The 23,126-nt window shown below is 39.7% G+C and overlaps 8 protein-coding genes across 8 annotated transcripts; 1 reads left to right on the top strand and 7 right to left on the bottom strand.

The window, feature by feature from the left end:
* Nucleotides 1-579: 579 nt before the first annotated feature.
* Nucleotides 580-3,936, bottom strand: KLLA0_A11935g (uncharacterized protein; the record flags this gene model as incomplete). Its single annotated transcript, XM_451520.1, has 1 exon — nt 580-3,936. The coding sequence occupies one exon, from the start codon at nt 3,934-3,936 to the stop codon at nt 580-582; it is 3,357 nt and encodes a 1,118-aa protein (XP_451520.1).
* Nucleotides 3,937-5,549: 1,613 nt separating this feature from the next.
* Nucleotides 5,550-5,966, bottom strand: KLLA0_A11913g (uncharacterized protein; the record flags this gene model as incomplete). The annotated part of the gene is made up of 1 exon (XM_451519.1): nt 5,550-5,966. One exon carries the CDS (start codon nt 5,964-5,966, stop codon nt 5,550-5,552), a length of 417 nt encoding a protein of 138 aa, XP_451519.1.
* A 3,739-nt stretch (nt 5,967-9,705) lies between these two features.
* Nucleotides 9,706-10,701, top strand: KLLA0_A11858g (type I glyceraldehyde-3-phosphate dehydrogenase; the record flags this gene model as incomplete). The annotated part of the gene is made up of 1 exon (XM_451516.1): nt 9,706-10,701. The coding sequence occupies one exon, from the start codon at nt 9,706-9,708 to the stop codon at nt 10,699-10,701; it is 996 nt and encodes a 331-aa protein (XP_451516.1).
* Nucleotides 10,702-10,969: 268 nt separating this feature from the next.
* On the bottom strand, nt 10,970-11,935 carry MHO1 (Mho1p; the record flags this gene model as incomplete). The annotated part of the gene is made up of 1 exon (XM_451515.1): nt 10,970-11,935. The coding sequence occupies one exon, from the start codon at nt 11,933-11,935 to the stop codon at nt 10,970-10,972; it is 966 nt and encodes a 321-aa protein (XP_451515.1).
* Nucleotides 11,936-12,563: 628 nt separating this feature from the next.
* Nucleotides 12,564-13,472, bottom strand: SUI2 (translation initiation factor eIF2 subunit alpha; the record flags this gene model as incomplete). The annotated part of the gene is made up of 1 exon (XM_451514.1): nt 12,564-13,472. One exon carries the CDS (start codon nt 13,470-13,472, stop codon nt 12,564-12,566), a length of 909 nt encoding a protein of 302 aa, XP_451514.1.
* Nucleotides 13,473-13,902: 430 nt separating this feature from the next.
* KLLA0_A11792g (uncharacterized protein) lies at nt 13,903-17,934 on the bottom strand (the record flags this gene model as incomplete). The annotated part of the gene is made up of 1 exon (XM_451513.1): nt 13,903-17,934. The coding sequence occupies one exon, from the start codon at nt 17,932-17,934 to the stop codon at nt 13,903-13,905; it is 4,032 nt and encodes a 1,343-aa protein (XP_451513.1).
* A 400-nt stretch (nt 17,935-18,334) lies between these two features.
* HIP1 (histidine permease) lies at nt 18,335-20,080 on the bottom strand (the record flags this gene model as incomplete). The annotated part of the gene is made up of 1 exon (XM_451512.1): nt 18,335-20,080. One exon carries the CDS (start codon nt 20,078-20,080, stop codon nt 18,335-18,337), a length of 1,746 nt encoding a protein of 581 aa, XP_451512.1.
* A 926-nt stretch (nt 20,081-21,006) lies between these two features.
* KLLA0_A11748g (uncharacterized protein) lies at nt 21,007-22,266 on the bottom strand (the record flags this gene model as incomplete). The annotated part of the gene is made up of 1 exon (XM_451511.1): nt 21,007-22,266. The coding sequence occupies one exon, from the start codon at nt 22,264-22,266 to the stop codon at nt 21,007-21,009; it is 1,260 nt and encodes a 419-aa protein (XP_451511.1).
* Between the last annotated feature and the right edge of the window lie 860 nt (nt 22,267-23,126).

The following is a 23,126-nucleotide window of genomic DNA, read 5'->3' as shown; positions in this document are numbered from 1 at the left end:
TCAAGAAACCCTCTAGTCGAGTGGTATATCTGAGAACCCTTTTATTACATGGAGGGAATGCATATATCTAGCACCTTTCCAAAACCGGGACAAGCGTTCATCAGTCTAAATTAGTAGAAGAGAAAGACACTGATGTTGTATAACTTTCAATTCAAAGTTTCTTCGATATATATTTCCGATTGCCTATTTCGAAATATATTAGTAAAAAGATCATGAACATATTATATTATAAAAGTACACATCCACGCAGCTTTAAAATGCTGAAAAGTTATGATGTCAATTAAATGAAGAACGAAAATGTGAGGCTTTCTTTAGAACTAATCTAATTGTTAAAATATAGCCTCAAATGGTAAAGTGAGTGTTCACTTGACCGTAAGGTCGAAGATAGATGATCGGAAGAACTAAAAGTGTGATCTGTGGAAACAAATAAGAAGTGAGCATAAGGGTACGTAAATAATACCAGATATCTTAGATCATTGGTACATTAAAGGGTATCGTTAGATTTGAACTATTATGACAGGGGAGCAACAATGGTTTTCTCTCTTGTTGGTAATTCTCCTGAACTATTTGGAAGTAACATCATAATAATGCTAAGAATACCGCAATGAAAGGAGTTACAAGTAGCTTTACAGCACTACCCTCGAATACTGATATCGTATCAGCCGTAGATGACGAACTAGATAATGTTTGTGTTTCTCCTTCAAAGCTATGTTGTTCTTGGACAGTTTCAGTTGCGCTTGACGCATAAGACGTGATAATAATATCGCTTGAAGGAGTCACTTCAGTTTGAGAGAGCGATACTATCTGAGTGCTCGAGATGAGTTCCTCATTTGACTCAGTAGAAGTCGGTCTTTCGTTATTGAAAACGTCTTCTTCTCCTTCTTCTTCTTTTGAGTTTGTGCTGTAGGAGATTTGGGAACTAGTGGTTTCATGCTCCGTCTTCGACTTGGAGGTGAGAGACTCGCAAGACGTACTTTCAGTGAGAGTAGTATCAATAGGACAGGTAGTAGTGTAGACGGTGGTAACACCATTACTTGTTGTAGTGACAGTAGTCAAGGAGAAGATTGGTTCTGTTGAAGTTATATCAGATGTGGTTGAGTCTGATGATGTAGAGGAGGACGTAATGGTGTGCGATGTAGTAGTGTTACTAAACCAACCACTAAATGATGGTTTGACGCTTTCTGGTGTTTGAACTGAATAAATGGTTTTTACGGTTGGTTTTCCATCTCCGCCAATGATAGTTACAACTTTGGTAGCGAAAGTGGTGGAGTACTCACCGGTCCAGCTAGTGTACGCGGTTGTAGACGTATGTCCATAAGTAGTTTTCTCTACAGGCGTCTTGACATAATAGATGGTCTCGATGGTAGGCTTACCGTCTTCGCCAGTGAAAGTCACCTTCTCGGTTGCATAAGTAGTGGTTATCTTACCACCCCAGCTGGTGTACGCGGTTGTAGACGTATGTCCATAAGGAGTTTTCTCTACAGGCGTCTTGACATAATAGATGGTCTCGATGGTAGGCTTACCGTCTTCGCCAGTGAAAGTCACCTTCTCGGTTGCATAAGTAGTGGTTATCTTACCACCCCAGCTGGTGTACGCGGTTGTAGACGTATGTCCATAAGGAGTTTTCTCTACAGGCGTCTTGACATAATAGATGGTCTCGATGGTAGGCTTACCGTCTTCGCCAGTGAAAGTCACCTTCTCGGTTGCATAAGTAGTGGTTATCTTACCACCCCAGCTGGTGTACGCGGTTGTAGACGTATGTCCATAAGGAGTTTTCTCTACAGGCGTCTTGACATAATAGATGGTCTCGATGGTAGGCTTACCGTCTTCGCCAGTGAAAGTCACCTTCTCGGTTGCATAAGTAGTGGTTATCTTACCACCCCAGCTGGTGTACGCGGTTGTAGACGTATGTCCATAAGGAGTTTTCTCTACAGGCGTCTTGACATAATAGATGGTCTCGATGGTAGGCTTACCGTCTTCGCCAGTGAAAGTCACCTTCTCGGTTGCATAAGTAGTGGTTATCTTACCACCCCAGCTGGTGTACGCGGTTGTAGACGTATGTCCATAAGGAGTTTTCTCTACAGGCGTCTTGACATAATAGATGGTCTCGATGGTAGGCTTACCGTCTTCGCCAGTGAAAGTCACCTTCTCGGTTGCATAAGTAGTGGTTATCTTACCACCCCAGCTGGTGTACGCGGTTGTAGACGTATGTCCATAAGGAGTTTTCTCTACAGGCGTCTTGACATAATAGATGGTCTCGATGGTAGGCTTACCGTCTTCGCCAGTGAAAGTCACCTTCTCGGTTGCATAAGTAGTGGTTATCTTACCACCCCAGCTGGTGTACGCGGTTGTAGACGTATGTCCATAAGGAGTTTTCTCTACAGGCGTCTTGACATAATAGATGGTCTCGATGGTAGGCTTACCGTCTTCGCCAGTGAAAGTCACCTTCTCGGTTGCATATGTCGTGGTGATTTTACCACCCCACTTAATGTATGTCGTGGTAGCAGTATGCGCTGTGGTTTCCGGTTCAGGAGTCTTAACAGAGTAGATGGTCTTGATCGTTGGAATTCCATCTTCACCGGTAACCGTGATGGTTTCAGTAGCGTATGTTTTGGTTTCAGTACCAGTCCAACCTGTGTAGGTGGTCGTGGCGGTATTTACCTCCGGAGTCTTAACAGAGTAGATGGTCTTGATCGTTGGAATTCCATCTTCACCGGTAACCGTGATGGTTTCAGTAGCGTATGTTTTGGTTTCAGTACCAGTCCAACCTGTATATGTTGTTGTCTCGGTATTTACCTCCGGAGTCTTAACAGAGTAGATGGTCTTGATCGTTGGAATTCCATCTTCACCGGTAACCGTGATGGTTTCAGTAGCGTATGTTTTGGTTTCAGTACCAGTCCAACCTGTGTAGGTGGTCGTGGCGGTATTTACCTCCGGAGTCTTAACAGAGTAGATGGTCTTGATCGTTGGAATTCCATCTTCGCCGGTAACCGTGATGGTTTCAGTAGCGTATGTTTTGGTTTCAGTACCAGTCCACCCCGTGTAGGTGGTCGTGGCGGTGTGAACCTCCGGAGTCTGGACGACGATGACGTTCTCAGTAACAGTTTTACCAGAGTCATTGGTGTATTCGGACACTGTGGTAAAAGTTGTAGTATAAGATTCGTCCCATGGTACAGTAGTCGTATGAACTGGAACAGGACATTCTTTACCATCGGGGATTGAAAAGATAAAGTTCTTGAAAGTCTTGTGAAGAACACCATCAGCATCTTTGAAAGTAACAGTTAATCCACCAACACCCTCTCTGTTAATGTAAAAGATTCTGAGCGGATAATAGAAACCACCCAACAGATATACAGTTGCAGTGTTTTGAGTTTGAGGCCACATAACAGAAAGATCGAACGGTCCTGGATTAGATACTGATGAGGTCTTCCCACAACAGTCGAAGGCTCTACCGGCACCCACATTCAAATATGTAAGATCGTCAATGTAGTCCAAGATAAATTCATAACTACCGGTCTTTGGAGCATAAAAATAGCCGGTAATTAACATGGAGAAATTGGTGACAGTAATTTGGGTATTATAATTATAGTTGGATGGCAATCTAGCCTTAACTGGTTTGGAACAACTGTTGCTGGCAGCAGTAGACTTGAAAGTCAAATCAGTGACACCAGAACTCTTACCGATTAATCCACCACCATAGGTCTCATAGCCACCGTGTTGGTAAGCTTCGGTTTGGTAAGTAGCATCGTAATTATAGCATCCTTTTCCTGAAGGTACCATTGGATAATGATAATAAGCGACTTCAAAACCTGAAGAGGGAGAATTCTTGGAAGGCTTACAACCGAGAATGGTCCCACCATCAGTATTCTGTGACTCTGCATTACTGAAAGGTAGTAAAAACAGCAATAGCAAAGAAAAACCTTTCGTCAGCATCATACAATATAATTGAAGACTTTCTGGTTTTATCTTATTTTACTGTCAGTTAAAGCGAAGGATGTAGTTTTTAGTTTATGTTTCAGAACTGCGAGTCAAATGGAATTTAAGCGATGTTACATGAAATAAAGCCTAACATAGATCTGAGGTACAGACCAAAAAATCATGTTATACTTATATGGAAAACGGTCACAGACCTATTAGACGGTTGATCATCAAAGTTCAACGAAATACTCGAAAATAACCCTTGACATTTTACCATCCAATGGACATTGAGAGATAGAGATGATACAATTGTGTATACCAATTTCCTCTCAAAATGGAGATTATAGCACCATTGCAAATTCAACAAAGACTTATGGTTTCAAAAACCACACATGACATGAGCAGTATGTCTCGAATAAACCGATGCAGGAGTCTTTTTTTTTTTGCGAACATCTTCTACAGAGAGTCAATCTGTTGATTTGCAAACATTCTCGTCCTTATACTTCTAATAAGTGGAGAGATTAGACAATATTTCTCTCGTATCCCTCACAACCAATATATTTACCAAAAAGATGTGAAAAATCTAGAGACTTTCAAAAATAAAAATCGATTCTCATACCGAAATAGCGAATATCATGCATAGATCTACTATGATGCCAGTGACTTTGTTAGCGTTGAATATTGTTGATAGTACTGGGTAGTATTATTAGTATTATTGTTAATATTATTACAGTAATAATAGATAACATTCCGGTAATTAGTTGCATCGGAATAGATCCAGAAAAATAAATAGATCCCCACGGACACTACGTGCCATATGACAAAACATATACGTTCCATTTCGAATGAAAAATTGTCCGGTTTCTGCTGCCTGTGTCTCAGTCAGTCCTGTTCTGTTCTGCTCTTCGTCCCTCCCTGTCACATCCCGATCGCTTCACAGGGAAGTCTGCAAAACTATCTGCGGTTCATATGTGAAAAGACAGAACGATGAAAGCGTTCAAAGGGTTTTCCTTTTGTTCTTGTAGATCTCGATTCCACTTACGTCACTGCAGATCGAATGTTTTTTTTTTCGTTTTTCATGCATTTCCCATGCATGGTGCACAAAAGCAGAAAGAAACCGGGGAAGATCGAAAAAAAACGGGAGCTTCAGAAAAAGCTGCACTCCCGGTATGATAACCTAGTGAGACCGGTACAGTGCCAACTATAGATCATTCTATAGGTGGTTCTGTTCTTGCTTTTCGTTCATACCGTTTTCGAAACTTCGCATCATTTCTCCTTTCCCTTATCAAGTATTACGATTCCGATCCGGGGGAGTGAGGTGCCACAAAGATTACGGCTGCATATAGATCATCGCAGAACTTATGTATACAGTAATATTCTTTTTCGGCCGCAAAAGGGTAGCATTAGGGTCTAGACGATAACAGAGGATCGGAAATGTCTCTTAATTTCTCGGGTCTCGTTCTGAGAAATTGTAAATCTCGAAACTCTCCACGCTGTAGTGAAAAGGGTTCAGAGGGAAGGAAATGATGGTCTTTCTTTGCATTCTGTCAGGTTGACAGACATTCTTACTGATCCTCGTATCAGATTTCGACGAAATTGAGTCAGAGTCTGGATCTAGCTATGGCAACAGGTCATATTGAAACTCTGAGCAAGCTATCACGCTTTATCGTGGATAGGACGGGTACATCATTCTCGTCTTCGGTTGGAACCTTGCACCTCTTTCGGTGAACGTTTTTTTTTCCTGTTATCAGTGTACTGTGAGACGTTAGGATTTGATACTTTTTGAAGAACAGATGACTGTTGCGATTTTCCTTTCGGTTCCTACGTTTTCCAAACGCGATTGTTTTATCTTTAGGAGTTGGAGGCACAACATCGGGGTCCTCTTCCTCTTCCTCTTCTACTTTGCACTGTCTCCATCTTCGTTTCTTTAACTTTTCAGATCGCCGGCCAGCGGTCTTTTTGGCCAGTCGTAAAACATCTGATGGATCTTCGTTGACTGATTTACAAACTTCCGTAAATAGATTTTCATTACAAATGGGAAACACCATTAATTATGTGATATTTCGAAGACTTTTCTTTGACCCTTGAATACTCCTTTCAACAAAATTATTTTTTTTCCTTCAAATTTCACTTTCGAGTTGAAAATGTCCAAATTGAATACCGTTGGACAGAATGCTTTAGGAACCGACAGTTTTAGAAGTGAAAAAAAATTTACTAACTTGCTAGGCTTGGTATTGTATTAGATAACTGAATTTAAAGAAATTGTAAGTGTATGTTGCATTAATTATTTTCGCATTGACTCTATGACCTATGCGTTATCGACTTATTCTCTTGAATATATACATTGCAGAAGACTAGATATAAGTTTGAAGCTGGACGCTTGTGAATACTTAGATAAAGATCATTGTCAATTTATATTCCATACTTTTATTATCCTCCTCATCGATCCTATCTGTTCCTCATTGAAACTTACTGTTTTCACATTTGGTGTACCAGGACTATTAGATGCACACCAAACATAACCAAGGCAACCTAAGTCATAATTCTGTTTGAACATCGAACCCTGAACTTTCTTGATGTCCAACGGGTACATAGGCACGAGCGCTCCATCTATAACAATTGCTGATTCGTAATGTTTTTTGAGATCATCTGCAGATTGGAAAACACGCCTTAGTGCTTTGTTTTTAGAGTAATCGTACCCTGATGAAGGGAATTTACAAGTTTTCAAACCTCCATTTATCCATAGAAGCCGAAAGTTTTCATCGAAATGTCCTATTTGAGTAGAGCAAACATGTACACTATCTTCATGGTCATTGTGTTCTAACGTGCCAATGTCACTGCCCGCGTACCTATTGAATTGGTAATCTTCATTGCCAGAAATTGATTGTCCTAACCAGAATAACTCTTTGTCCCCATGAAAAGGTTCACTTGTAGGTTGCCACAATTGTAACACTGTTGCAATAAGTAACCCAGGCAAGTTTTTCGAGCGATTGATTGTGACCACTCCACTTTCCATAACATGCTTTGACCGTACTTTGAAAATGGATTTTGAAGTGTAACCCTGGATACTCTGGGGAATCGGAAAAGTTCATACTCTTTATCTGATACCATCAGGTTCTTGAACAGATGCACCGAACTTCTCTTAGTGTATTCGTTCAGAAGCCTGTCCCGAAAGAAGTGTGCCCCGTTATCCAGATATTCTTTTGTCTCAAATAGTTCTGCTGGATTAACAACCGGAGCAACGTCAGTATCCATCAATATCATCTCCTCAAAAGAATTGAACAAGGATGCTATCCATTTGTTATTAAATCTCTGAAAAAGTCGGAGACTCTCTTGCGTTATACAATTTCCAGCGTTAACGAACCAGACCTCCTGTGGATATTCAACATCAAGATCTTCACCGCCTATTTCTATTGTCAGTTTTGCCCTTCCTGCATTGACAATTTCACCTATAGAGTAGTCCGAAAGGTCGCCTTTATGAACCACCTGAATCGGCAAACGGTTCTTTAAAAGCCTTAAAGTTCTCATTAAGCTTTTCACTTCATTTACACGGATGCCGTCACTGACACTAATCACAATACCTCTACCATTATAGCGTTCCTTCGCTGTCCTCCAAAACGAGCCTGTGGGGCTGCCCTCGATCCTGGAAGCGTGCTCGATATTATCTTTCGGGAGATTACTCAGAATTGGAAATTCATCAGGGGAGAAACCATCCCATCTAGTGAAAACTGGGATCTTTTTTGTGAACATTGGGAATAATCTAGTCTCAATATCTTCCATCTTCAGAGCTGGTACTGAAACAGCATTGGACACAAAACAATGACCGTATACCCTCAGATGTGTTACTGAATCAAAAATACCTTCACTCCATTGAAACCACGAATAATTATGAAAAAAATCCCTAATCTTCCAATCTGTATCAAATGCATACAGCGAATCAAAGTATTCTACGCAAATATCATCATCCCAAAAAGGTTCTTTGATCCCTTTTAATATATACTTGGTATGAAGCTGTTCTATGATTTTATTTGAAGTATGAGATTCGAATAATGCGGCTGAGAATTTGAGCAGACATACAATTGAAATGATCAACCCAAAAAAAAGAACATAAAACCTTTTCCTTTTTCTTACGTGTACACCGGCTAGATGTCCGACCACCATTCCTTCCTTACTTTGTAGTAAGTTCCTACTAATGTAGGTACTGGTTGTGAATAATTTAAAGTAGACAATAACCTTTCGTTATATAATCGCTTCTAAAATGGAACGCGATCAATTCTTCGGAAAACTTGATTGGTCAATTGATTGATTGCCTGCTCCTGGCGGCTTGATAGTTAAAAATATGGTCGATTAGCTTGCAGATCGATAGTTTACTATTAAATAAACCAATAAGGATGCATCTAATATGTAAGGACCGTTATTTATGGAGTGAAATGGTGCATAATCCAGATACTAACTTTCAAATTCTAATGTGAAACATTCCCTTTTTTTTGATTTTTGCATGTCTTATGCTCGAAGACTTATCTCTGGCTACGACGGCATTCTCTATGACGTTTAGAATACTAACCTGCGCAGAAGATGCGTCCTCAGCCCATACACCACATTTCTGCCAGAATTTCATGATTACCCGGCCATGAATTTTCCAGCTTCCAGTTGTTTTTCTTCTGGAAATTTCGGCTTCCGGTTAAAAAACTAAAATAACTCAACATGGAAAGAAATTGGAATCTGAGGTTTAGTGGACGCTGGGATTCCACTAGAGTCACAAGCTCCCTAGACATCCGAGGACAACTGACGAAACTCTGGCGCTATTTTTTCCAAAATAGATTTATCCGTTTGTGAAGTGGCTGCTCGTTCGATGGTGCAAACGGAAAAAAAGAACCAAAAATCCATTTTTCCGAAACCTTCATAGTTCCTCCGAAATATTCAGAGGTGAAAAAGCTCGAGAGAGTTCAGACGCACAAAACATGGCTGAACCAGGCACGAAGTTCCACTATACCATCGAATATGATGGATTTGAAAGCAGATGGTAAAGCAAAGAGAGTGACGGGGTCATTCAACGAGTAATGGGTTGAGCAAGTGATTGCCTAGAGGATGAAGGAGGTGGTACTTCTGTTTGTCACTAGCAGGATAGAAAAAATTATCATTATCTCTCAGAAACGTAATAGAAGCGTTTTCACATAGAGCTACGGGTTTGCATATACTTCTGTTAGTTTTGTTCACACCTGCTAGTTGTTGCACATACGCAATAAGATATTTTTTGATACCGGTTGAAGATGGTTCTCCTCTTATGTCGGTCAGCTGTCGTCGCTTTAGGTATAATTCTGTGCTACGATTACGTACAGAGTAGATATTAGAGACCATGGTATAATTCAATTGTATATTAAAACTATGTTGAGAAATACTGGAAGACAGTAATCAGTTGATTAATTCGAGAATCCCCGTGTACCAGCCAAGTAGTGTGTAAGTGTAATTGCGTGTCACTTCTTTTTTTTCTCTACTGCTTAGTACCTTTCTTTCTTTTCCTCTCGTAGGGTTGGGAATCCAGTATTGTGGGCTAATGAACTGAGTCACATAATGTGGTTATGTTCCAATATAGGTACCACCTTTGTTCAAGATTTAGTTTTCTAATTGAATATAAATACAGAGGTTATTTCAACCTAATTGAGATTAAGGAGAGACTTATTTTACTATAGTATATATTTATTTATAATTACTTATTGTTACTCCAATCCCCAAGTAGATTAGATTTAATCAATCACACACAAACATCAAAACAACAAATTAACAAAAATGGTCAGAGTCGCTATCAATGGTTTCGGTAGAATCGGTAGATTGGTCTTGAGAATTGCTTTGTCTAGACCAAACGTCGAAGTTGTTGCCATCAACGATCCATTCATCTCCGTTGACTATGCTGCTTACATGTTCAAGTACGACTCCACTCACGGTAGATTTGCCGGTGAAGTTTCTCACGATGAAAACAGTTTGATCATCGACGGTAAGAAGGTCTTGGTCTTCCAAGAAAGAGACCCAGCTACCTTGCCATGGGGTGAACACAACGTCGACATTGCTATCGACTCCACTGGTGTCTTCAAGGAATTAGACTCTGCTCAAAAGCACATTGATGCCGGTGCCAAGAAGGTTGTCATCACTGCTCCATCTTCTACTGCTCCAATGTTCGTCGTTGGTGTTAACGAAGACAAGTACAACGGTGAAACCATTGTTTCCAACGCTTCTTGTACTACCAACTGTTTGGCTCCATTGGCCAAGGTTGTTAACAACGCTTTCGGTATCGAAGAAGGTTTGATGTCCACCATCCACTCCATCACCGCTACCCAAAAGACTGTTGATGGTCCATCCCAAAAGGACTGGAGAGGTGGTAGAACCGCTTCCGGTAACATCATTCCATCCTCTACTGGTGCTGCTAAGGCTGTCGGTAAGGTCTTGCCAGAATTGCAAGGTAAGTTGACCGGTATGGCTTTCAGAGTCCCAACCGTCGATGTCTCCGTTGTTGACTTGACTGTCAAGTTGGCCAAGGAAGCTACCTACGATGAAATCAAGGCTGTCATCAAGAAGGCCTCTGAAAACGAATTGAAGGGTATCTTGGGTTACACTGAAGATGCTGTTGTCTCCTCTGACTTCTTGGGTGACACCAACTCTTCCATCTTCGATGCTGCTGCCGGTATCCAATTGTCTCCAAAGTTCGTTAAGTTGGTTACCTGGTACGACAACGAATACGGTTACTCTACCAGAGTCGTCGATTTGGTCGAACTTGTTGCTAAGAACTAAAGAGGTTGATGTAATTGATATTTTCCTGATAAAATTACTATTGAAAATATCTTACTTTCTTTATCTTTAATCCAACCAACCCCTTCATTGCTGAGCAATTAATGTCCCAACTATGTTAATCTACTTTTCATGATTCCACATAACTACGTAGAATTTATTAATAAAACGGTTTTCTAACCATGTTATACCAATAGGTAATCGTGTTCATTATTATTAATCGAACTAATTTCTTTCATAAACAGTTTACACATAAAGACTAGATAATCAACTAGAAGTATCCAGATGCATAGCTTACACTGCTATCCTCTAAATCAACGCATTGACTGCTTTGTGAGTAATGAGCCCAATTAAACTGATATGGTTTGTTCAACAGTGACATAGCACACAAGAATACCCCAATAGGTCGCTCACCGCAAATTGTATTTCCAGTAACATTAATATATTTCTTCCAATCATAGTATTTGTTTTCTGTATTCTTACCCAAGATATCCATGGCATATTGATCCAATATTTCAATGCTCTTGTAGATGGGGACGTTGTGTGAGGATTTATGGTTGAAAGATCGTTGGGTCAAATATTCCACTTCGCTATCATTCTCTAAACTTTCATCAATATCACTAGATTCCATTACATATCCGGTATAACCAAACCTACGACCCCAATGACAAAAATCACTACTCAAGATGAAAAGAGTCTCCTCATCATCTACATACTTTTGTAGCAGTTTCCCCAACTCGAAGTCAACCTTTGTTGAATTGTGCGATACTAGCAACGGTAAAATCTTTATATTGGTAGGATCCACACCCCTTAGTTTTGCTGCTGCCCATAACATCGGAAACTGCATTTCAAGCGAATGTTCGTCCATATCAACTTCTTTACTCATCAAGACAACTTTCCCACCAACCAACAACTCATTTCTTAGTCCACCATCAACTTTAAAGTCTCCAAATGGTGTGTTAACCTCATCAAATGAGGTAACTTGAATCTTGTTCTTAAAGTAAATGTGATGTGATGGACCCATTATGATACACCTCTTGACATTAGTAAAGTCTAGTTTGGAATATCCTAATGCCATCGTATCCCCACAGTACTTATAGCCAGCATGCGGAGAGATCAAATGCTTAGTCCCAGGAACCGCTTCGTCTCTTGACAATAGTTGTTGCAACGTAGTTATCAAAGCAGGAGAAGAAGAATACCATGATCCGGCATGAGTAGCTGGTCTTACTGAACTCATCTTATTGCGACTTATATCTGTCTATGTGTTTCCCTTTTTTTCTTATTATTTTCCTGGCCTAGCGATGAAATACCATACAGGATCCCAACTAGGCTGTGAATAAATGCAAATTACGTTGACGTTCGAATTAGTTTATTATACACGTTTAAATGAAATACCCGATGTGCTAATGTTACTACATAGAAGTTTCGTTTCGTTGTACTTTAAAGACTTTTCACTCTTTTTTCAAAATAAGGATTTATGGAGCTTCCCTTTATTATTATAAGAAGAAACTAGAAAAAAGGAAAATGGGAGTTTCCTAATGTAAAAATCCTTTAAAACGTCCAGTCGTAATCGAATGGAAAGGCTGACAGTAATTGGCAGATACCACCTGTTCAAATGCTAGAGTAGTTCTCTGCACAGTCAAGTGGAAACATAGGTTTATTACCTGAACATCTGTTAGAAAATGGCCTTTTGTTTTTGTTTCATCTTCATCAGTAAATATAATGCAATGTTAAGTGAAGTAAGAAATGGAGAGAGGACATGCAAAGACTTATAGGTATCGAAACGCTGTATACACGTATAACAACAGGAAGCAGTAGAAGTATATCTTTTTAATTCCTTTTTTTTTGGTTTCACTTTAAACCATCTATTCGTAATCGGAGTCTTCATCTTCGGAATCTGATCTACCTTCTAATTCCTTGGATTCTAATAGTGCTTGTAATTCAGCATCTTCAGTGGCGGTGACAGCCTTTGGAGCCATTGTGACATTACAGACACCATTGTACTTTAGAATGACTTCTTCGATCTTTGCGATAGCAGTTTCCAATAGTTGAACACCTTGATCTTTGTCCAAAGATTGGGTGGTGATGACGTACAATGGGGCAGCCACCAATTTGACTTTGATTTGCATTTGTTCAGTGGACAACTCTTCAGCAGATTTTAGGGCTTCTTTGATAGCATCAATACCCTCGTAACTGAAACATGAAACCTCGACATCTGCTCTGATCTTGACCGCTTGTGGGGTCAATCTTCTGGTGATTTGGCCCTTCAATTCTTGGAAAATTTCGTCGCTGATAGATTCAATACCATCCCAAACGTTAGGGTCCACAATGGACATCTTGTAGGCATCGTAAGCATGACCGTACTTTCGACTTAAAGGCCATGCATAAGCTTTGTACAAATCTTCCAATGATACTTGGTATTTCTCAGCACATTGTCTCAAGATGGAATGTACGGCCTTGGACTTTTGGTATCTTTCTTCACATTTGATGACATCTTCTGCAGAAACACGACGCTTAGACAAATCAATATAACCCTTCTCCTTATCCACTCTTAATACAACGACAACTTCATTCTTACCAACACGAATCAACTTTTGGATAGATCTAATACGTCTTCTTGACAATTCAGATAACAAAACCATACCTTCAATGTTGTCATATTCCAATAATCTAACGTAAGCACCCATTTCAGCGATTTGTTGGACGTTTACCATCACAACATCATCAACTTCAGGGAACTTGTTCTCGTAAAACCTACAATTGGAAGTGGACATCCTGCTCTGTATATCTAATGGCTCTGATGATAAATTCTTGTGTAATTTTTCAATTGGAAGATATACCACAAACTCAAAGAAAGTATACTCTGTTTGTAATCGTTATCTATCGCAAGATACAGATAAATTAAATTCCTCGGTATCAGAGACTGCTCGCGTAAGTTCGAAGCTTAATTGGAAACCTTTGTATACCGATATTGAAATTGCTTTGTTGCTTCAATATTGTATATGCTTTCCAATGATCAATCTTTTCAATTTTTTGATACTTCGCATCACAGTTTCGAAAAATTTTTAGATCTGCTCGTTAAGAGTGATGTACTACACGTGACCTAACTATTATAATTAAGTTTCATTACTTACTACTAATGGCCCTCAGGTATTAAGCTGCAGAGATACTAACTACCAGTAACCCATACTAGATGCGATCGTGCTAAGAAGCGCCAGAAGATTGATTTTTTAGCCTCGTTTTGATTGTTTTGATGTGTGCGAATCTGCGAGACCATGTAGAACAGTGTTCTGACGATACGGACTCGTGCCAAATTTGTGCGAATGTGTTTGCGACAGTACATAAATGCCTGACATACGCTGCGAGGCGCTGCCTATGCATGATTTTGAAGTGGGATGTAGAGAATATACCAGGAACTTCTTTTGCTCTGTAAATCTTCACCTTATAGAATTCACTCACAGAGTCTTTTTCATCTTTGCCGTTCCACATTGGTTTGATGACAAGGTTTATGAAATTGAATTGACTTTTGATTATGTCAAACGGGAACGAGTCCTGTTTTCGTTCATCGTAATATATGTTGATAAAGTTATTACCAACGTGTCTTTTTTTCATTGTTCGATCTGGATCTGCTTTGTCGTCGTTAGGCATTAGGGATACAGTATGGAACACGATTTGACATTTTTGATCATGCCAGATCAACGCGTACTCTCCATCTGTACCAGGATTCAAACCGCCGATGTAAAAAGTTTCATTTTGATCAAGTTTTATTATTGATCCGAGTTCGTTAACAAACCATTTGTATTGATGGGATCCATCCTCCATAGAGTGTGACAATATATCCTTTTCAGTTGTGTCATTGGGTCCCATGTATAGCAATCCAATCTTGTGAAATTCGACCACTGGGATAGTATCAACAAGCTGAATAGACTTTATCAAGTGGGGTTCTTCGATCCGAACCATGTCTTCGTACGTATCTTCTGCACTAAATTGTGCAAGAACATACCCTGGCGTGAACATATTTGCAGAGGCGGGTTTGGTGTTTTTACCAAATTGGAATAAATCAAAACTGTCAGGTTCCTTCTTTACTATGGGATCCACATTGAAGATGGAATTTCCGGATGCACCTCTAGTGACAACTAATGATGCTCCGGTTGTAGTGTTTACTTCTATGCTTAAGATTTTACCATCTCGATACCAGTATTCATGTAAATAATGCGGATCTCCACTGTTGGGAGTATCTGAAGTAACTGTCTCCACTCTTAATTCTAAATCTGTAGTAGTAAATCTAGTAACAAGGTCCTTATAAGCTTCAGTATCGTCACAACGTTTTAATGTTGATAATTTTACCATCAAAAAAGGTGCTATCAATGGTCGTTTGGATAATGAAATTCTGATGAACCAATGTGATATGATCTGATACGATAGTGTCAGATAAAAATGTGCCATTTGTTTGGTGACAGTAAAACTACTGGTAGATGGATTGAAAGATGCTTCCTGTTCATCTGTAAATGAGTGTCGCACAAAATCCGCTTCTTCAGCCTCCTCTTTCAAATCATGCGATACTTCGATCAATTTGAATGCAATGGTAAACACACGCTTCAATTGATCAATTGTTAATGGAGAAATAATCTGTGGGGAATCTGATAAGGCAATTAAAAATTCAAGTAAACAGGGTATAGCTTGCTTTTTCGTTAATCTTATCGAGATTGTCTCTAAAAGTGGATTCAAATGTTTCTTAATGGAAGAAGGGATTTCGTAACATGAAACACTAAAATTATGCAATAAGGGGACAATTGTCTTCTCAAATGATGATTCTAAAACACCTAATGAAATCTTAATCATTTCATCAGCCTTGCTCTTTCCCAAAAACCCATAATATGGAAACAATGAGGATAGTGTCCTTACAAAAGCAAGTTGAACGTCACTTTTATTGATCCCAACACCCATCTTTATTGGGCATCCATCCTTTAATTGATGTAAAATAAGGTCATGTAATATTTCAATATTGTGTCTATCATTTTTGAAAAGATGATAATTAGCCAACTGCGGACATAAATGAGAAAGTAGATACGTGTACAATTCCCAGTCAAGAGGTTTTCGTAATGTCTCGATTAAGAGTTCAGTCCACTCTGAAATATCGATATAAGCGAGGCAGTCTGCGTCAAACTTTTTACCAAGTGTACCTTTATCAATATAGGAGGTTGTTTCATCTTCTGGATATTTCCATAAGTAAGAGCCGTCAATTCCTTCTGGTTTAATTACAGTGTTTCGATTTAAAGTTGCGGTTAACCCATCTATGTCAGTTTCTTCGCAAAAATAGAATAAACTATCTGCGTCAATCCTCATTTTCATGAGGATACGTGCGAGAACTAGCAAGGCAACAGTATCTTTAGCCTTGATACAACATCTCCAGGTTAGTATCAAGTATGGAAACATAAATATTTTACGTTGGAAAAGTCGTACAAGTGCAATGCTTTGTTCAGTAAGTTTCCACTTAATTTTGTGTGGGTCTATCCCTATACTGACTATGCTTTTCCTTCGAGGTTGTTTGGGAACCAAATATGCTTCAACATAACTCTTTAAAGCGTCAGTAGGTATATATTCGGATAAAACAACGAGAAATTCCGTACACGAAACAAACACAGACTGCGATTCATCACAGGACAAAAGTTCCAGAACGCTTTTTTCAATCAATTTCTTACACGCGCTATCGAACAACGCATAAGAGTTTGCGAAATATTTTACGATTGCAGCAGTTCTTTCGTCAGTGGCATCTAACATATGAAGTATTTTAGTTAAAGAACTCTGTGGAAAAGGGTCCCGATATGACTCAAGGTACTGTGCTATTATTGAAATCTGTTCCTTCGATAGAAGTTCTTCGTGTTCAATAACTAATGCCAATAAATCTGATGAATTCTTTAAACCATATAGCTCCCATTTTTTGGATAGTAGTGCCTGGAACAAGGCATTATATATAGATGCTATTGTAATAGGATTATTATCCCTTATTACATCAACAGAAAGAATCTCTCTCAACATTTTTAATAGGCACATATTCTCTTCGTTGTACCAAACGTATCCATTTCCTTGTTCACAGAAATGATCGTCGGTAATCAAAGTCTTAATACATTCTAGAATCTGACCATACATGGTGTTTCCCCTCTCAAAAATTTTTGTTAACCATACAAACCAGTCTTCCTTATCCTGGAGCGCAAAATCCGTCAGAATAGTTACTGCTCCTCGTAGATTCAAATAATTTGTATCAGGACTTTCCATTAAAATTTTGAGTTGATACGCAAATTGATCCCAGTATTTGGATTCGATTAAAGCGTCCAAGGTTTTCAATAGCTGTTGGTTGAATTTATTATCCAAGTTAATGGCCCCTGTTATCAAATAGGCTAGGTCATAAGTGGATTGGTCAGAAATATCCTCATGCTCTGTACTGATTAAGATATTAATTGTATGGAAGCAACAGAGTAGAACTTCTGGGCTTGGTGTCTTTTGTGCGCAATGAATTATCATACCAAGTCCATCTACCGTAAGTGTTGAATTACGGAGACAATTATTCAAAAACGATAAAAACGAAATACAGGTTCTGGTATTGAAGTTTAAAATATTTGAAAGGGATAAGCTCAATAACTGTGAAATATTCATAGTCGCGTGTTGTTCGAAAATCACAATATCAGTACCCTGATGGGTCAAACCGTCAATGCCATTGAAAATTAGGTCTAGAGATGAATCAAGCGACGCACGGTTCAAAGTAATCTTATCTCCCATGACGCAGCAGAAGTCAATAAGCGTAAAATAGAACATGAGTCTCACTGAATGCTCATTACCACAATGCAGACAACATTTCGACAATAATTCCAGGAGCATACGTGATTCCGTATTATCCACGTCTCTTTTCAGCAAAGAAGTAGCCTTCACCCAGATCAATGGTATCTCACTCTTCTCGTACTTATCAATATTATCGGTGATGTTCAGAATAGCCTTTCGCCTGTGTTTGGCATCTGCTTCACTGTCTAAATGGTCCAGCCATTCCTTGTGCTCCTCAAGTGTTCTTACCTTCATATCAGAATTGTGTCTCTTCAATAGCAAGGAAAACTCACGGAACACAGAGCTCCTCACAGAATCTGATCCGCTTGAATGTGACGAATTGGATAACGACATATGTCTTGCTGCTTCTGGTACCCGCTTATGTTCCCTCTGTTTACATATGATTACCTTGTTAATCATCTTAATTTTAAACTTTTATAATGACTAAACGTCATATCCACTGTTTTTTTTTACGTGAGAATGATATCTACTATGTGCCGTGATGAACCCTGTTGATTTTGCCGATGGAGGAGAAAGATATGAAGCTTAAGTGTTCTTGAAAGAGCGGCGCGTCCACAGCGTGCGTTCAGGAATAACTGTGGTTCACGAAGGGCTGTAATTTCGGAAAAGTTTAGTCAAATTAAATGAATAAATGTATAAATGCTGAGAATCATTATATAGTCAAAAGAAGAATAGATTTGAGGTTCTATTCTTTATATATGCAGAGAAGTGTTTTTGTAATGTGTCAATGTTTAACAGGGTGTAAAAACATTAAAATGGTTTGAACAGAAGTGTGCCGAAGAGTAATGATGAAACCGGATTAACACCAGAAGTTCCACAGTCTGATATAGAAAGGTTTAGTTTTCATTAATTCAGCTTCAGCTTCCTTTTCTTGTTTAAGAGTAGCTGCGTCAGTATCGGTCCTGCCGGAATCGACATCAACCTCGGATAGTTTGATGTACAACCTTAAATTGCGTTTCCAAATCTTGTGACCAAGGTAGCAAGCAATGAAAATCGGTAGGGAGAGATAACTTTCAAAGAATGAAGTTGCATCAGCACCGTTCCCACCAGCCGGGAATAGAGAGGTCCAGAAGGAGGCAATTAAAACCAGCCCGATAACGATACAGCCGTACCAAGACCCCCATTCTCCAGTCATTGAAACATACGGCAGTTCTTCAAGGGATCTATTTTGGTGTTTCATGGCGTGACGGAATCTTAAATGAGCCAAATTTATGGCAAACCAACAGAATAGAGTAGATAAACCAGATAACGCACTCAACCAAGTGAAAACTTCGTCACGCTTATTACTAGCAGCAATGAACGACAATAAACCAACCAAGAGAGTAATAGCAATTGCGTACAATGGTCTACCTTTCTTGTCAACATGGGCCAAAGAACGAGGTAAATTACCAATTTCTGCCATTGAGATAATACATCTTGAACATGCGTAAACGGCACTGTTAGCTACAGACAAGAGTGCAATCAAAATAATGGCATTCATCAAGGATGGTAACCCTTTAATACCACCATTCTGAATGGCAATAACTAATGGTGACGCAGCAGCATCAACGGATGAGGTACCGTTCAACAATAAAGGATCGTTGGATGGAACAAGACACCCGATCAAAGTCAAGATGACCAAATAACTCATAGTGATCAACCAGAATGTTCTCTTAGCAGCTTTTGGCAAAGTTACTCTTGGATTTCTGGATTCTGCAGCTGAAACACCGACCAATTCCAATCCCGAATAGGAGAAAGCAGCTGTGATGAACACTGCAGACAATCCCTTGAAACGCTGAGCTGGAGTATCACCCACAAAGGCGCCAGGATCATTCCAGTACTTCCCACCTATAAAGCCACCGGATGGACCACCTCCACAGATTAAAACGATCCCCAGAATAGTGAACCCAATGATGGCAAGAATTTTCACCATAGACAAGACAAATTCAGTTTCACCGAATGATTTAACATCCAGCATGTTGGCAAAAGCGATAGCAACGTAGAATATACTGACCCAAGCATCTGGATTAATTGATTTGTTCCAGTATCTGATAGTAATCGATGCAGCACATAGTTCCAATGGTAGAAGAATTGCCCATTGAGCTAGATAATTGAAATTCACCGCAAAACCAAAAGATGGTTCTACAAATCTTGTGACGTACACATTGAATCCACCAACAACAGGAAAAGTAGCACTCAATTCACCTAAGGAGTTGACTATTGTAAACAAACATGTTGAAATGATGGTCCACGCAATGACTAAAGAGGCAGGGCCACCGGTACTCAACGAATCGCCCGAATTGACAAACAAACCTGTACCAATGGCACCACCGACTGCCAAAGTCAAAAGATGACGAATGGATAAATCTTTATTCAATTTTGAGTCCTTAGTGTTATAAATAGCCTTTTCAACATCGTTCATATCAGCATAATCTTTCTCTTCTGCCAATGGTTTGAGTTGTTTCTCGACAGACCATGTTTCCTCTTTCGCAAAACTTTGTCCAACTTCGGACAAAGAAGATAAGTCCTGCTGTTTGGTGTCCATGTTTTTGGAGAAGTGTGTCATATCCTTCAATTAGGAAATTTGCTGAAGGACGCCTTGATGTGGATCTCTCCTACGGCAACCAACCAAGCATTCCATGTACATAACCGAAGTAAATTATATATAAATGGATATATATATATATGCCAAATCTTGCTTACTGAAGAAACCAAACAGGAAATTTTTGGTACATTAGAAGTGGCATAACACAACTGAAATCCCGAGGTTTACCATCGACTGATCTGAAGAGTCAAAATTAAGTTGCTAGTGTGTATTCCTCTCTCAATCACCAATTGCTCATCGCATGAACTAAATCATTTCTTTTTTTCGCATAGACCAAAAGAAATTCATCTCGAAGGCATCTTCCGACACTTTAACAGTCCGGGTAATAATATTTCTTTTTCTTTAGCCACAGCGCTGAAAGCATAGATTGAGGGGCACGGGTGTTATGGCACAAGCACTCTTCCTGATCTTTTCGGAATGCTCTACAGTTTCAGTAGTGATTTTGTGATCACATGACTTTTCCTGACAAACGACAGCGTCGGCGACGGTGACAACAATGAATGTGTAGATTTCTTAGCTATAAAGGTAGAAAGCGATAGATATATCCTACATCTATTATAGAAAATAAGTGCCATTGGTTGTAGAGAGCCAGACAAATTTATGAGCATAGTTATGTATCATATAAAAAAAGTTTATAAGTGTCTCAAAGTAAGGTTTTGAATTTGTTTATAATTTATCATTTGAATTCTTGACTGTTTGTATGCGTAACATAGTTTCACGCCCAAACTGCAAGGTTCGGATTCGTTTCATGAATCCGGATTTTTGATCACTAATTGCTGGTAACACGAACTGGAAAAATTGAATAGTTTTGAAGATACAGATAGCCGGTACAAACAGGAAACCTGTTTGATAGTGATTCCTTTTATCTATTATCAGGCCGGACGAATCTAGATTAATAGAGATCCCAACACACAGGCTGCTGCAAACAAACCAGAAGATGAAGCAAGTTGCTTGACACCAGCTCCAGCGTAAGTACTTAGAGCCTGAGTGGATGAAGCAGCTGTTGTGACAGCAACAGGAGTGGTTTCGACTGCGGAAGTGACAACAGCAGGAGTGGTTTCGGTAGCAGGAGTGGTTTCAGCAGCAGCAGGAGTAGTTTCGACAGCAGCAGAAGTAGTTTCGACAGCAGCAGGAGTAGTCTCGGCAGCAGCAGGAGTAGTTTCGGCAGCAGCAGAAGTAGTTTCGGCAGCAGCAGGAGTAGTTTCGGCAGCAGCAGAAGTAGTTTCGGCAGCAGCAGGAGTAGTTTCGGCAACAGCAGTAGAACCAGTACCAGCCTGGATTTGGCCATCACCGATTTGAGATACAGCGTCAGCCCTCTTCTGGAAAGTGACCTTTGGTTCTAAAGCTGTAGTTTCATGAGTGACGGTAGTGGTGAAGTCTCCCGATAGATCAGAGAATTGTGGCGGTTGTGTGTGAGTGTGATTACTGTAATCGGTGTGATGAGTGTAATTAGAGCCGTGGGTGTGGTTACCATGTTTAAAACCACTACCATACGTGTAATTGCTGTGGTCATGGCTGTCCTGGTTATGTCTCTTTTGTATATCGGCACCAGAGTTGATAGTCAGCGATGGGAGGTAATCTGGCACAGTAGAACCGCCGCTAGTACCAACAGCAGCCAAACTTAATGGAATATTAACAGTTTCTCCGTTCAGCAATGAAGCTCCGTTGGCCTTGAAGGTCAAATCAGTAGAGTTGACGGACAACAACCAAGAGTCAGTACCGTTCAAGGCTAAGTTACCACCAGATATAGAGAAGCCTGGAGAGGCATATGATTGATCTGCAGTAAACAGAACGGCTGGATCTGCGGCAGCTGCGGCAATAGTAGCATATTTGATACCGCCATTAGCAGAAACGGAAACCAAGTATCCATCTTTAGTCACTTGCAAAGTGGTGGCATCCTTCACACCAACCAAATCGAAAGTGGCAGAGTTAGAAACACTGATAGCTGCCGTGCCATTAGTGACATTACTCAATTGTAGATGAGGTATATCGATGGTATGGTCAACTTCTTGCAAGGCTTTGATGATAGATTCCAAGTCACTTGGTTCTAAGATAAACTTTTCAGAAGCGTCACTGTCAGCGGAGGTAACAGTGCTAACAAAGCCCGCGGCGGCAATTAAGAAAGAAAGTACTGGTTGGAAATGCATGTTGTGGTTTTTCGTTTGGTTGAAAAGCTAAATTAGGTTACCTTGGTTTGGTTCTACCGTGTGAATGATAATAATTGATAACTACAAGAGTAATCTTTAACATCTTCTCAAATGACATGCGATACTGTTCCTCCCATATTGCCTGGTATTTATACAAACTTTGACATAGCTGATAAATCTGTCAAAAGAAAGAAATCTGTGTGGTTACATTGTTGACTCAGGGGATACTTGAGAGAACTTGAAACTCAAGATGTGGTTAGAGCGTGTTCTGCTGAGTGACTGAATGAATCTTATTCCGCTACAAATATCATGGTTTCACGGCACATAATTTGTTTAATTCTATTATGACGGCAGATTAATTTGGTCTAGTCTCTCGGTACCAAATTCAAATGCGAGTGGCTCAAAATGTGTGTGTTCAGCGAGAGGATATCGTGGATTAAATGTGTGGAGAGGGCAGTGAATTTGAATCAGAGCAGAGTTAAGCTTGATTAACTGATCAATTAAGACTTCGAGACTTTTTTCCTAAAACTGCATGTTACTTGACTTACCTCAGACAACCATTCAGCAAGGAATGGGATTCGAGTTGAGAGAATATTCCGAAAATAGCGAGATCAAGACGGATATGGACTTACAATAGTGTGCTCGGTATTAAACCTTGCACCAGAAAACTGTGGGTATCTTGTGAAATGACTACAGTGTCTTATGTGAAATTCCAATACATCATCACTAGGAGCAGGTTAGTTGGCTGAAAGTGGTAACAAAAGAAAAGAAGTTTGAATGTACAAAGAAGAAACGATCAACGCGAATAACTTTATTTCAGCCTGTGGGCCTAGAAACAGTATGAAACAGTGCACGAGTCG

The sequence above is a fragment of the Kluyveromyces lactis genome, assembly GCF_000002515.2.
Source record: "Kluyveromyces lactis strain NRRL Y-1140 chromosome A complete sequence".
NCBI lineage: Eukaryota > Fungi > Ascomycota > Saccharomycetes > Saccharomycetales > Saccharomycetaceae > Kluyveromyces > Kluyveromyces lactis.
Note: the sequence above shows the minus strand (reverse complement) of the source record. Positions and strands in the feature narration are given on the sequence as shown.